Source organism: Haliotis rubra, unplaced genomic scaffold (assembly GCF_003918875.1).
Source record: "Haliotis rubra isolate DU_JTF1 unplaced genomic scaffold, ASM391887v1 Scf206, whole genome shotgun sequence".
NCBI lineage: Eukaryota > Metazoa > Mollusca > Gastropoda > Lepetellida > Haliotidae > Haliotis > Haliotis rubra.
The window spans coordinates 631,994-645,731 of record NW_025766070.1 but is presented as its reverse complement, the minus strand read 5'-3'; the positions used below and the strand labels follow the sequence as shown (position 1 = coordinate 645,731).

The 13,738-nt window shown below is 40.7% G+C and overlaps 1 protein-coding gene across 1 annotated transcript in view; it reads right to left on the bottom strand.

Moving 5' to 3' along the window:
* Positions 1-13,738, bottom strand: part of LOC124276124 (vacuolar protein sorting-associated protein 54-like) — a 58,433-nt gene that overhangs the window by 1,919 nt on the left and 42,776 nt on the right. Inside the window, exons 17-25 of the mRNA XM_046711790.1 lie at positions 12,088-12,170; positions 11,544-11,579; positions 10,321-10,378; positions 8,979-9,084; positions 6,988-7,075; positions 2,899-3,020; positions 2,277-2,357; positions 1,586-1,693; positions 608-702 (exon numbers count right to left, since the gene is read on the bottom strand). Coding sequence (XP_046567746.1) covers positions 608-702; positions 1,586-1,693; positions 2,277-2,357; positions 2,899-3,020; positions 6,988-7,075; positions 8,979-9,084; positions 10,321-10,378; positions 11,544-11,579; positions 12,088-12,170 — 777 coding nt within the window. The remainder of the gene's footprint in view (positions 1-607; positions 703-1,585; positions 1,694-2,276; positions 2,358-2,898; positions 3,021-6,987; positions 7,076-8,978; positions 9,085-10,320; positions 10,379-11,543; positions 11,580-12,087; positions 12,171-13,738) is intronic.

The window sequence follows — 13,738 nt, the reverse complement described above, 5'->3', positions numbered from 1 at the left end:
GGTCGAATGTGACGTAGGAATAGCTAACATTTGCTTTGATGAGACATCTGCTCCTGCAGTCCCAGACAGTTTACATTATTACTGTGTTAATCCAATAATCCAACTTAAACTTGAAGTATTATTAACATTGATAATAATTCTTAGAATACTACCTCTAACACTTGATTGCCTTATTTCTTAATTTGTTTCTGAGCCACATGTTTAACTTGAATAAAATGGGAGTGCTTGAGAAGACCACAAGGAAGTAAGAAAACACAACATGATGGATGTTTAAATTTTTTATTCAAGTTACACCTGTGGATCAGAAACAAGTTTCAGGAGTGAGTGAATTTAGTTTTACGCCGCACTCAGCAATATTCCAGCTATATGACGGCGGTCTGTAAATGATCGAGTCTGAACCAGACAATCCAGTGATCAACAGCATGAGCATCGATCTGCTCAATTGGGAACCGATGACATGTGTCAACCAAGTCAGCGAGCCTGACGACCCAATCCCGTTAGCCGCCTCTTACGACAAGCATAGTCGCAACAATTTTCAGAAAATAAGGCAACCAAATGTTAGAGGGATGTATTCGTAAGAATTATGAATATGGACTTTGATACCTACCCATACTGGGGCCCTCCATCATTGCACACATTCAGTCGTACAAGATGTCTACTGAGTATCTGTTTGAAAGACTGGTTGATTCTTACAAACAAGTCCTGAAATATAGAAATACGGAGTCCATTGTCATGTTCACCATTCAGACATTGTACAAACAAATCAATATTTACTGGTGCACACATGTTAAGTAATCATTCAAATTATAATGATGGGACAAGAATGACAAGACTTTATATTAAGAATGTGGAGTTCATAGCTTCCTGAATACACTGAGGGGTATACAAACTATGACAAAACCGCATTATCCATGGTTCAAGGGAGGTTATTCTCTCTCACTACATCGGACATGCAAATGTGGGCAACTGGTAGTCTTGAATACCAGTTGTTGAGCTTCCATTTTTAAGGAAGTCTTAGTGTTTGAGGGGGTTGGTGTCTTACTTATAGAGTGTGGGTTTGAATCCTGAACAGGACTCAACCCAAAGAAATATAATTTGCATTTTACTAAAAAATGTAATCCCAAACATAACACATGCTACACTATCAATAATTCTTTCTTTATTGAATGTCCTGAATTTCCACGGTAGACAGGTTCCCAAGTGACCTCTGCTTGCCTCAAGTGAGTGAGTAAGTATTGTTTACCATGCTATTAGCAATATTCCAGCAATATCATGGCGGGGGACACCAGAAATGGGCATCACACATTGTACTCATGTGGGGAATCGAACCTGGAACTTTGGCATGACGAGCGGACGCTTTAACCACTAGGCTACCTCACCGCTCCGCTTGTCTCAAGAGACCACTTGATTACATGTCACAGCACACCGAAGACATGGAACTTTGCTGAACCATTGTTTTGCTTGGTACAGACCGGGTTATTTACAGGCTGCCATTACAAACCTGGCAAACTTTGAGTCAAGAAAACCTGAAATACACAAACACATATGGTGTAAGTGTACTGACAACCTCTGACAGATAACTCACCTTGACCTGAGAAACTGGGAGAATGTCTATGATTGCTTCATGTAGCTTGGCCATCTGCTTACAGAGAGACCTAAAGCATGCTGAGGGCATCGGTGCTTTCACTTCATACTGGAAGGAGACAGAAGCTCTCAACAATCAAATACTGAAGTACTGTATAATGGTAAAATTAGTCCTCGTTAGTGTTAGTATAGGTATATCAAATCATCTGATGCCGGCAGGTGTGTTATCCTCTGTAATTCATTTAATTGTTCAAAACTAAAGTTAAAATAGAACATGGGCTGAGGTGGTGGTGATAGTGTCATTTTCCATCCCTAAGGGCTGCTTCAAAGTCTCAAATAAACCATATTTGTGACCCATTATTTATGTTACTTTAACAATCAAGTCAACATGTCATTTTGGTAGGTATACATAATGTCATCAAATGTGAGTGAGTGAGTGAGTATGGTTTTATGCCACTTTTAGCAATATTTCAACAACATCACCAGAAAAGGGCTTTACACATTGTACCCATGTGGGGAATAGAACCCTGGTCTTCAGTGTGATGAGTGGATGCCTTAACCATTAGGCTACCCCACCACCCCTCATCAAATTTGGAAAAAAGAGGGGAAGCCATCCCCCCAAACTCCTCTTTTGGATCTACCCCTGCAAAGTGTTGTTAGCACAACTAACATAACCATTTCCTTCTTCTCACCTGTGATAGCTGTGCTTCCATCATGTTCTCCATGATGGTGAGGAGCTTGTTGTTGATTTCATCTATGTGGTCTTTGTAGTCCTGTAAACAAACCAATAGTCATCAAATACAAAGTCAAACATAATTTATGAATGATCAATGTTTTCCCCACAAAATGTTCACATTTCAAACTCTTTCCTTTATTACATACTGCAAAATTTTCAAACCATATATATACCAAATAATTGTTTTTTTCAACATTCTGATATTACATAGCAAGAAGATCTACGTATGAATACACTTTCAAGTGCTAGAAGGTGAACTACAGTACCTTCCTAATCTCTACACATGTCCAGCAGTTGATGATGTAACAAAACATGCCCATGCCCTCCCAAAACATTGCTGTATGTGGAAGTAGCAGGGAAAGTCCATTAAAAGATGAGGTGAGTGAGTAGGATGAACACTGCTTTAGCAATATTCCAGCAATATCACAGCAGGGGACACTCTAAATGGGCTTCACATATTGTACCCAAATGGGGAATCAAACCCGGGCTTTTGGGATGACGAGCGGTGGGTTTAACCACCGGGCTACTCCAATGTCCACATTAAAATATGACAGCAGCTGTTGATCAATGTCACTGACCTTGATGATCTGTTCAAAGTGTTTGAGCATGTTGACGTTGCGTGAGGGTAGCTGGTCCTCAAAGTGTGCCTTCACCCTTGGCATGTAGTGGACCACCAGCTGCAGGGCCCGCGACGCCAATGCTAGATGGGGATAGACAGGGTATCAGAAACTGTACAAATGTCTGACACAAGTTTTAGTTGTATGGCAGTATATTGGTACTGGTATTCCCTTTACTGTGTTACAGTCCTTTACAGTCCTGTTAGAAGCGACCAACACCGGGAACAGGTCACATTAACATTCAAGCAAAGTACATGTATTACCATGATGAATATGACTATCTATGTGTCTTGTTTGGCAGCATACAAGACATATGGCTGTGGTGTATAAATAATCATGTCTGGGCCAGTGATTGATATTATGAGCAATATTCCACACCATTGCCGTACGATGACACTGAATCAGACAAGTCACTCAGCATGATCATGTGGTCCTGGTTGTTGAATCTTCTGACATGCAACGTTTCTGGTGATTTTGGGGTAGAAATAATGGTTTCTGCTGATTTCAGGATAGAAATGATGGTTTCTGGTGATTTCAGGATAGAAATAATGGTTTCTGGTGATTTTGGGGTAGAAATAATGGTTTCTGGTGATTTTGGGGTAGAAATAATGGTTTCTGCTGATTTCAGGATAGAAATGATAGTTTCTTGTGATTTCAGGATAGATCCGACTTCCTTATATATAAAGGGTATAAACAACTTGCAAGTTGTGAGCTTGTAGACTGTATACATGAATGTATGCGTCATAATTGTAGAATTAGCGTTGAACTTGTTGTACATATTTCTTCTCAGAAACACGGCTGATTAAAGTTATACTACGCTGTAACAAGGCTGCTGTTCAATTTACGATATTAAGATTGTCTGCAGATATGCGTAATAGTCACGCATGTAGATAATCATATATCGTCGTCGAGTTGTATATGGCAATTTATCACTGAGATAGTTGATTTCTGTGAAGATCTATGAAATGTCGTTGACTAATAATACAGCGGCGTTCTGTGTTGTAAATAGCCTGAGCAATTATCTTCGGCGTGAAGCTTATAGGCGACATCTGGCATACAGTTGATAATCAACTTATCGGCGTCTTGAAACGGACTGGCCAGTAGCTATATATGGCCGAGTGGCTAGTATATGGAAACCTTGGAGGAGACTTCCTCGGTGAGCTAGCCGGAGACTTAGCGAAGTTCTCGAAGTATCCTTCTAGATCTTCTGGGTGAAGTAGACTTGCGGAACCCAGCCTTAGCGACCATCGCTTGAAGGTGTCGAGAATCAAAAGCCGATTAGTATATATATATATATATATATGATAATATATATGGCTTGTTTAAGTGAACAGCCTCTGTGTTTAACAGGATGTGGGATCGTGACGCTTGCCTAAGTATAGCGCATATAGATCATCTTATCATATTCAGAAGTGGAGGTGTTTACGAGAAGTCTGGTGATAAGTGTCTAATTGATCGTTCTAGATCTATTTAGGCCAGCGAACATCGATCTAGATCATGGATTCAACAGAACCAATATCACGATTGTAGTTCTTATACTTGATGTCGATGATCAACTTGTCTATGGGTTGATCTTCGGAGACTTTTAATGAGAGCGTTGATAAGTTAGCGAGAAGCTCTTGTATAGTCCCTCGATGTCCTTCTAGATGATGATGATCTGGATTCAGGTGTCGCCGGCATGCCTACGGTGAAGCTTCCTCTGCGTCGGTCGAGAGGCAGCGATATGACACTATTCGAAGGCTTCCGTGATGTCTGATGGTCGAGTCCACATCTGGGGATGAAACGCTATAAAGGTGATGATCTATCCTGCCTTGAAGTCGCCCAGCGAAGGCTGGCTATCTAGGTTCTTTCGCCAGCGAAGGCTGTACATCTAGGTCCTTTCAGCCTTCGAAGGCGCCGAGCTATTTTATCTAGGTCGCCGTCAAAGGTGGTCCGTGACTTCAGCCAGCGAAGGTGACATCGTCCTGGCTGCTTCGTTGACGGGGGTGCCTCTGGGGTGCTGTCGTTGGAGCCTTCACCCTTCGGACCCTGCTACCGCAGAATATTGGTCCTCCATGATGTTCATAATTTGTCATCATGTCTTCTGGGATGGTCTGCGGCAATTCGTCCGGTGCTTTATCTCTGCGGTGTTAATGGAGAGGGTCCACGGGAAAATCGTCCGACATCAGTGTAGAAGGCATCAGGCTGCATGGTGATCTCTGCTGATGTCGTTGTAGCTGATACGATGCGTTTCTTGTGGCGTGGTAGGGATGATGATCAGCTGATCATCGTAGAGTCAGGTCATGCGGCTGGAACAATCTCGGTTGAGAAAGTCGTGACCGTTGATTTTCCCCTCAGAATTCGTCGGCTGCCCTGGGTGTGCGGCTGCGTTGAGTGTTGGTAATGATGGGACCCTCAGGGCGATCATCAGCATAAATAATGCGACATCGGTCAATCTTTGATGTACATCGGTGTGATGACCGGCTGATCGATAGAGCGGTCACCGGTTGTTGAGATGTAGTAGAAAAACCCTCTAGTCTTCTGCTGCGGCGATGGGATGTCTGAATTTCTTGGAGATGGACTGATTTCAGGATAGAAATGATGGTTTCTGGTGCCAAAGCGCAAAGTTTCTGGTGATTTTGGGGTAGAAATAATGGTTTCTGGTGATTTTGGGGTAGAAATAATGGTTTCTGGTGATTTTGGGGTAGAAATAATGGTTTCTGCTGATTTCAGAATAGAAATGATAGTTTCTTGTGATTTCAGGATAGATAGTTGTTCCTGACAACTTATGGTCCTGAGACCAAACTTAATGGTTCCAAAGATCAGTCTGGATACACTTGGCTGATAACATGTGACAGTGTGGATCATGCTCAGAATATCAATCAGAGGACTGTTCGGCCCAAATACTGTAAACACACTTATTTTCGCGTGGTGCAATTTTCGCGGAATTGACAGTTTAGACTACATCGCGCGGTCAATTATTCGCGCAATCAGTAATTGCCGGAACTGCCAGCTGTCTCTTTGGCCGCCACTAATAGCAGTGAAAACAAACAGAGTGGCTTAACCTGTCAGGCGGCGTTTATTGCTTACTCACAGGAAATCCCTATCTGTGCGATATACTAGTACACAGTAATCCGTTTACTCACGGAAGAGATGAAAAACACATCAGTCTTATGTTCCGAATTCTGACGATCTGACGAATTAACTTCTACTGTATATGAAGCTCTTTGTGATTTCAAACAAGCCGGGTTGTTGTGAATGAGATGACTGAGTGTTAAGTGACTATTCGCTTCATGATGTACTGGTAAATAAAATCTTAATGAATAAATAAAATACTGCTGTATTATTTCTTTCCGAGTCGTTTCATGGTAATCTGTTTTGTATCAAACCATCTGTCATGTGACCAATTTCCATGGCGCCACAACACACACATTGCTGTTTTCGCTAATTCGGCGATGGGATTTGGCTCATTATTTAATTATGTTTTGGGAAATCCATTACAGCGACAGTTAAGTATGATTCTTTATGCTACTATCAGTCGTCATTTTAAGATTCCCGTAGATTTCTGTCTTCAAACTTGATGTGTTATGGTAACAACTCAGGGGCGAGGTTGTCTAGACTGAATGAATGACAGGTTTATTCGCGGTGTATAAATTTTCGCGTTAAAACGTTTTGCGCGAAAAGCGTGAAAATAAAACCTGCGCGAAATATAATACGTTTACAGTATGACGATTCCCATGCCACCGACATATAGATGGAATATGAACCTTTGTGCCAACATGTAGATGGAACATTGCTGAGTGAGGAGTCAAACAATGTTACCAGTGCATGCCAGTCAGCAGTAGAGGTACATAATGGTGGTTATAGAAAACAAGTGGTCGATAGCATGAACAATTATCCAACATTTGACATTCAATAATGCATACAATAAGGTCACACATTGCAACTACCTACTCTGCAGGAATTCTCAAGAACAAATCATGGAGCAATGGGAACAACTCTGCCCACTGGTAGTCTGTGAAGAGGTTACACATATTATCACTATTTACACATATACATCAAATGCCTCACCCAATGTCCTGGTTGTGATTTTCTTCAGGCCGACAAGCTGCAGAGCTCCAGCCCCAAGGACTAGCTGACATGTCCGGGAGTTGAACGTCTATAAAACAAGGCAATCAATAAGCACTATATACCGTCAATGCGAATTTCAAAATTATCCAATCAGAATAAACTCATTCATAAAAATCAATCACTCATATTTGTAACAAGGTCATAGATGTAACCATGAACAAATCTACCACTGCACAATGTTACCTTGAGCAAGTGATTAGCCTGGGTAAATTATGCTATGTTCAGCAAATCGAAAAGCCTGGTAACGATATTATGTATCTGATCACACAATTTACCTTCAGTTGGTCTATGAGGATACCTACTGTTGTTTACCTTGAGCAAACTTAAAGGCCTGAGCATGCAGGGATATACTGAGCAACACTATTACCCTTATCAAACTTTCTTACATTCAGTAAGTCTATGGGCCTGGTTATTCTATGTCACCTTGAGTAAATCTATGGACCTGGTTACACTAAGTTACCTAAGTCTATGGGACGAGTTACAGTATGTTACTTTGAGTAAGTCTATGTACCTGGTTACACTATGTCACCTTGAGAAAGTCTATGGGACGAGTTACAGTATGTTACCTTGAGTAAGTCTATGGACCTGGGCCTAGATTTTCAAAGCTCTCTTAGCGTTAAGATAGTCGTAAGGGCCATACATTAACATTAACTTACAACTCTCTTAGCGCTAAGAGAGCTTCAAAAATCTAGGCCCTGGTTACACTAAGTTACCTTGAGTAAGTCTATGGGACGAGTTACAGTATGTTACTTTGAGTAAGTCTATGGACCTGGTTACACTAAGTTACCTTGAGTAAGTCTATGGGACGAGTTACAGTATGTTACTTTGAGTAAGTCTATGGACCTGGTTACACTAAGTTACCTTGAGTAAGTCTATGGGACGAGTTACAGTATGTTACTTTGAGTAAGTCTATGTACCTTGTTACACTAAGTTACCTTTAGTAAGTCTATGGGCGAGTTACAGTATGTTACTTTGAGTAAGTCTATGGACCTGGTTACACTAAGTTACTTTGAGTAAGTTTATGGGATGAGTTACAGTATGTTACTTTGAGTAAGTCTATGGACCTGGTTACACTAAGTTACTTTGAGTAAGTTTATGGGATGAGTTACAGTATCTTACTTTGAGTAAGTCTATGTACCTGGTTACACTAAGTTACCTTGAGTAAGTCTATGGGATGAGTTACAGTATGTTACTTTGAGTAAGTATATGGGCCTTGTTACACTAAGTTACCTTGAGCAAGTTTATGATCTTGGTTACACCAAGTTACCTTGAGCAAGTCTAAGGGCCTTGTTACACCATGATGCCTTGAGCAAGTCTATGGGCTTGGTTACACTAAGTTACCATAGGCATGTCTATGGGCCTATTCACATGATGTTACCTTGAGAAAGTCTATGGGACTATTCAAATAATGTTACCTTGAGCAAGTCTATTGGACTATTCATATAATGTTACCTTGACCAAGTCTATGAGCCAGGGCCTAGATTTTCAAAGCTCTCTTAGCGCTAAGATAGTCATAAGCTAATGTTAATGTATGGCACTTACGACTATCTTAGCGTTAAGAGAGCTTCGAAAATCTAGGCCCTGTTCACATGATATTACCTTAAGCAAGTCTATGAGCCTGTTCACATAATGTTACCTAATGAAGACTATGAGCCTGTTCACATAATGTTACCTTGTGCAAGTCTATAAGCCTGTTCACATAATGTTACCTTGAGCAAGTCTATGAGCCTATTCACATAATTGTACCTTGAGCAAGTCTATGAGCCTATTCACATAATCGTACCTTGAGCAAGTCTATGAGCTTATTCACATAATCATACCTTGAGCAAGTCTATGAGCCTATTCACATAATTGTACCTTGAGCAAGTCTATGAGCCTGTTCACATAATGTTACCTTGAGCAAGTCTATGAGCCTATTCACATAATCGTACCTTGAGCAAGTCTATGAGCCTGGTGAGGAGATCTGGGGCTGCAGTAGGGATGTCATTGAGACACTGGCAGTATTCAACCACCATCTTGATCAACATCAACACCGTGCTGCAAGGAAAACAAGGACACAATAAATCACCGAAAAATACTGAGAAATGAGAAAACTACATTTCATAGTCCAGAGTCTGTTCCATCCTTTAGGGTTAACAATTTTGCCAAACTACTATCAGCTTCAACTTTGTATATATTTTAACATAGACAGCCCATATGACAAATTCAATATAATTCAGGCAGCCAAACAACGTACCTTTCTACAGGTTTTACCCATTTTAAGCTACATTTTTCACAAAATCTATCGACCCTGTGTACAGTCATTCTCTTCCCAGAGGTCACTTGTCATATCTTCCTACGAACTCGGTTCTAATACGGCCATATTTCCCGGTTCTCTTAAAATTCCCTAGCGGCAAATAAATCGTAACACGAATATCTCCATTCTTTCTATCCAATCAGAGCACGTGTTGCAGCGACCTAGATTCAGCTTGTCTAATACAAGTAAATGTGGGCCCGGGGGACTGCCTGGGACTTGTGTTGATGTGACACACAAGGCATATAATGGCTAGCTTGTCCGTTGTGAACGAGGGCGATGGAGACGCCATTGATCCGCCATTACATGACTGAGTTCTGTCTAGAAGAAAATGTTTGTGCATCATGCAGGGGAGGAGGTTCTAGTTTTCCTGAAGCATACGGAAATTACCGAGACCTTGCGAATGATCACTTTTGAAACAACGTCGCTGATTGCACAACTAAATGTGTGGTGGCACGTGGTCCTGTGCATAGTGCTCAGGTCACAAATCAGTTGAAGTTAAGCAATGTTAGGCTCGGACAGCCCTTGGATGGGTGACCATGTTGGCAGCTTAACTCCTGAGAGTTTCTTGGACTTCAGTCCTGCCCCACAACGAAGCACATGTGATACATGTGGTCTCACCTTAGGCAAGTGAGTTTGTTCACAATTGCCTCTGTTCACCCAGCAGGAAATGGGTACCTGGTGAAATAAGTCGTGAGACTATTAACCTTCTAGCGCCTAACAGGCAGCTTGGGTTATCCGGGGTAATAATGATCAGATTGTGCACTTTGAGCAGGATAACCAGCCTGGAAAAGGCGCGTTATAAATATTCTCATTATTAACTAAATCTGATTGCAACCAATCACGAATCCTGAACACTTGCACCATGAAAGGGACATATTAGAACAGAGGTTTGTAGGAAGATGACAAGTAACCTCTGTGGGAAGAGAATGGTGTACAATATAACTATGGCCTCAGTTAACATTACTGAGAGTACTCACCCGACCACAGCATACTTTTCACCATCCACGGTGATGAACTCCGAAGGCTTCCTACCATCTGTTAAATTAACAGAAAACATTCAAAATAGTGTTTTACTTAATATAGCCATTTGCAACCCCAAAACATAAGTAATAAACATGGAAACTATATTTGAATGAACGGATGCTGAGTTTTTTAAGCCTGAAGAGCTTCATGCAGGCAAGGCAGCAGCTAAACACTTTAGCACTTGTCCACAATTCTGCAGTAAGAAAAGGTCAAAGACAGCCAGCTCACAGCTCGTCGATACTCAGGGGAGGAGTGAGGGTGTGATCCATATAGTGTGGCAATAACTAGGGCTGCAACGAACACACTATGTGGAAAATATGATACATATCATGAAAATTGGGTAACGAATACGAATAATTATTCACGAGTACAATATTGTTGTTAAGTGATTGATGTACAATATTGAACGCCCATGTTGACAGTGTTAATGAGTACAATATTGTTGTTAAGTGACTAATGTACAATATGGAACGCCCATGTTGACAGTGTTAATTCGTCACAGCAATAACCAGTCATCTCATGACACTCAAATTTGGTATGTAATAGTTATAGTCGACAGTACCATGTGCGGCCTTGGCAACTAACATGACTTGCACTTTAAAAAATCGTAAATATTCGGTTCTGGTGACCACGATTAACGAATTGAATTCATGAAGCCTTGAAGGGCTACGGTTCGATTCACCGAATATGCAAGTGAATCGTTACAGCCTTAGTAATAATGCACAAAAATCACAGTCACACATTTCAACAACCTATAAGCCCTATAATGGTCACCTCTTGTAACATGTTGTTTACTGTCACAATATTCCAGCGATTTTACGGTCGCCTGAAAATAATCAAATCTGAACCAGACAATATCCCTTCTATTATTCTGAACAACGACCCATGCTGTCTGTGTATGACGACACACTATCAAGCACGTCACCTTTTGTGACCAGCATATGAAGTGGGGGACCCCTTCTAGCCAAGACTCTTGTAACAATCAAGGAGGAATTGTGGCTTGGTCCAATTCCACCACAGTTCATTTCAAACACTTTCTGCAAGTCTGTGTGACACAAATATTCCCATAGCATACAAAGATATAAGGTAAACCGTTGTCTTAAATCTTTCTTCAAACATGCATACAAACGTAAGATAATCCAGTAGCACTGATTCCAGTGGGCAAACTGTCACTTGCCTGAATCTATTCTTCTTTCAGGAATGGACAATGCACCTGAAATGGAGGAAGCATTGCTAACTTGAAACCAACATTCACCATGCAGTTTCATCTAAAATGGTTAAACTAGTGATGCAATAAACTGGAAGTTTAATATGTATGTATGTAAAACATTAAATTCCTTCTTGGCTTTGAAAGAAGCACTGGTATTATCACCAGTTATGGCCATGCTTCTGGATTCCTGTGCCGACTTAGGCATACAGTTGGATACCAAGGTTACAGTCGATATGTTTAAACTTATCAACAGACATCACTCCATAAAATTCTTTGGGGATGTTTTGATACAGATTCTTGTGCCGTTGTCAAACCACATTGTACTTCCCAGCTTCTAAAATGCCACTCAAACAGTTTGAATAAAATGGAACTTTCTATGTTAATCTGTGGGTGTTATGAAATGTTATGATCCAAGCAATATCCTATTTGACACTATGGTATATCGTCTACTGGAAGAACAACAGATCATGTATACTCAACACGTATGATTATGATTTTGTGAGTCCCTGACCTGTAGCTGCGAGATGGTCAATAAGGTCCTGGAACTCTGTGGGGACGTCTGCCTGCTTCCATCTCTCGTTGTCCAGGATCAGACTACAACAGACAGGGTTTTCTGTCAATCATCACAAAACCTACACATCAACTGCAGCCTTCACACCATCTCACAATACAGCACCATAAGCAGATGGATAAAAGTACAGCTGCCTACTCTATGAATTCACAAGTAGCAATAAGAATTCTTCCATATACAGTCAACTCTCGTTAATCCGACACTTGTGGTTGCAGAGAAAAATGTCGGATTAATGAAAATGTCGGATTAATGAAAATGTCGGATTAATGTATTTGTGTGAAAATATAAATGTTTACTAAATGTCATGATCGTCATACTGTTGCATGCATATCAGAAATGGTAGATCTAGTTATCTTCATCGTATGTAAATATCATTTATTAACATTCATAGATGGCATAACATACATATATAATCACATAAGCGAACGGTTTCATATCTATCTCATGACCACATTGGCACAAAACTTACGTTTGTTTTTACCACATATCAGCTGCCATTATGACCCGGATGTTGAATATGTTACAGTTTCCATACAACTAATTCCATAATAACATGTGGACGTCTCATGTACAATCAGGCATTTATCATAACATACATAATTTATAACTTGAAAAAGTCTTTGATGGTCATTAACATCAAACATGTCTAAGTGGTGTGTCAGAAATGTTTGCAAAGTGTTCAACAATGTTTTGGCCTCAGATAGCTTGAAGCATTGGAATCAGTTGTAGAGACGCTCAACCACTAAACAGACTGCTTCAGGATGTCAGATACGGTTGATCGTGCAATCTTCACATCAAACTTCTGCTCAGCAAAAGTGATGACTTCTTGTTGTGTTGTCTGGGGTTTGTCTTTCTTCAAAAGAAGATTTCTTTTTTGATCAATGGCGTAACTTCTACAAGGGGTCGCTTAGCAGGGGTGTATTCTTGACAAACATCTTGTGATGAAAACTCATGTCGGTTGTAAACATTTTATACAGCTCGCTCTACTGTTATGTCTTGATTAAATAGTCTCAATTAAGTATCCTGTGTTCCTAATTAACAAGTGTGATGTTCACTGACATCGGTGTCAAGCAGCCAGTAAGGCACACGCTAATTACCACTCACGTGTGATTGTTTGTATACGGTCGGATTATCCGACCGGCTGTGTTGATTGTCGGATTAACGAATGTTTTTACAATGTATTTACAATAATCAGTTGCTAGATTGGAGTGTCGGAGTCGGAATGCGAGAATGTCGGATTAACGAGAGTAATTATCACTGTTTTAAATGGTTCCCTAATTTCTTGTTGGATTAACGTGATTGTCGGATTAATGAGTGTCGCATTAAAGGTCACATGCAACGTAAAACACAACTTTGCAGATTCTGATACCTTTCGGTATGGACATAGCGAAACAAATCGTCAAAAATGCAAATTCAACTTATAAAGTTGAAAAATAACGCAATGAAAAAAAACGCGCGAAATCGGAGTTCAAACGTTTCACTAATTTTCCCCAGACTTTTCTGGGGAATACGGGTTTCAACAGCTGGGCTGCGCTCATAGCACGTGCGAAAGTAAATAGGTTCGCGCAGCTTGGAAGCGGGTTGTCGGGTG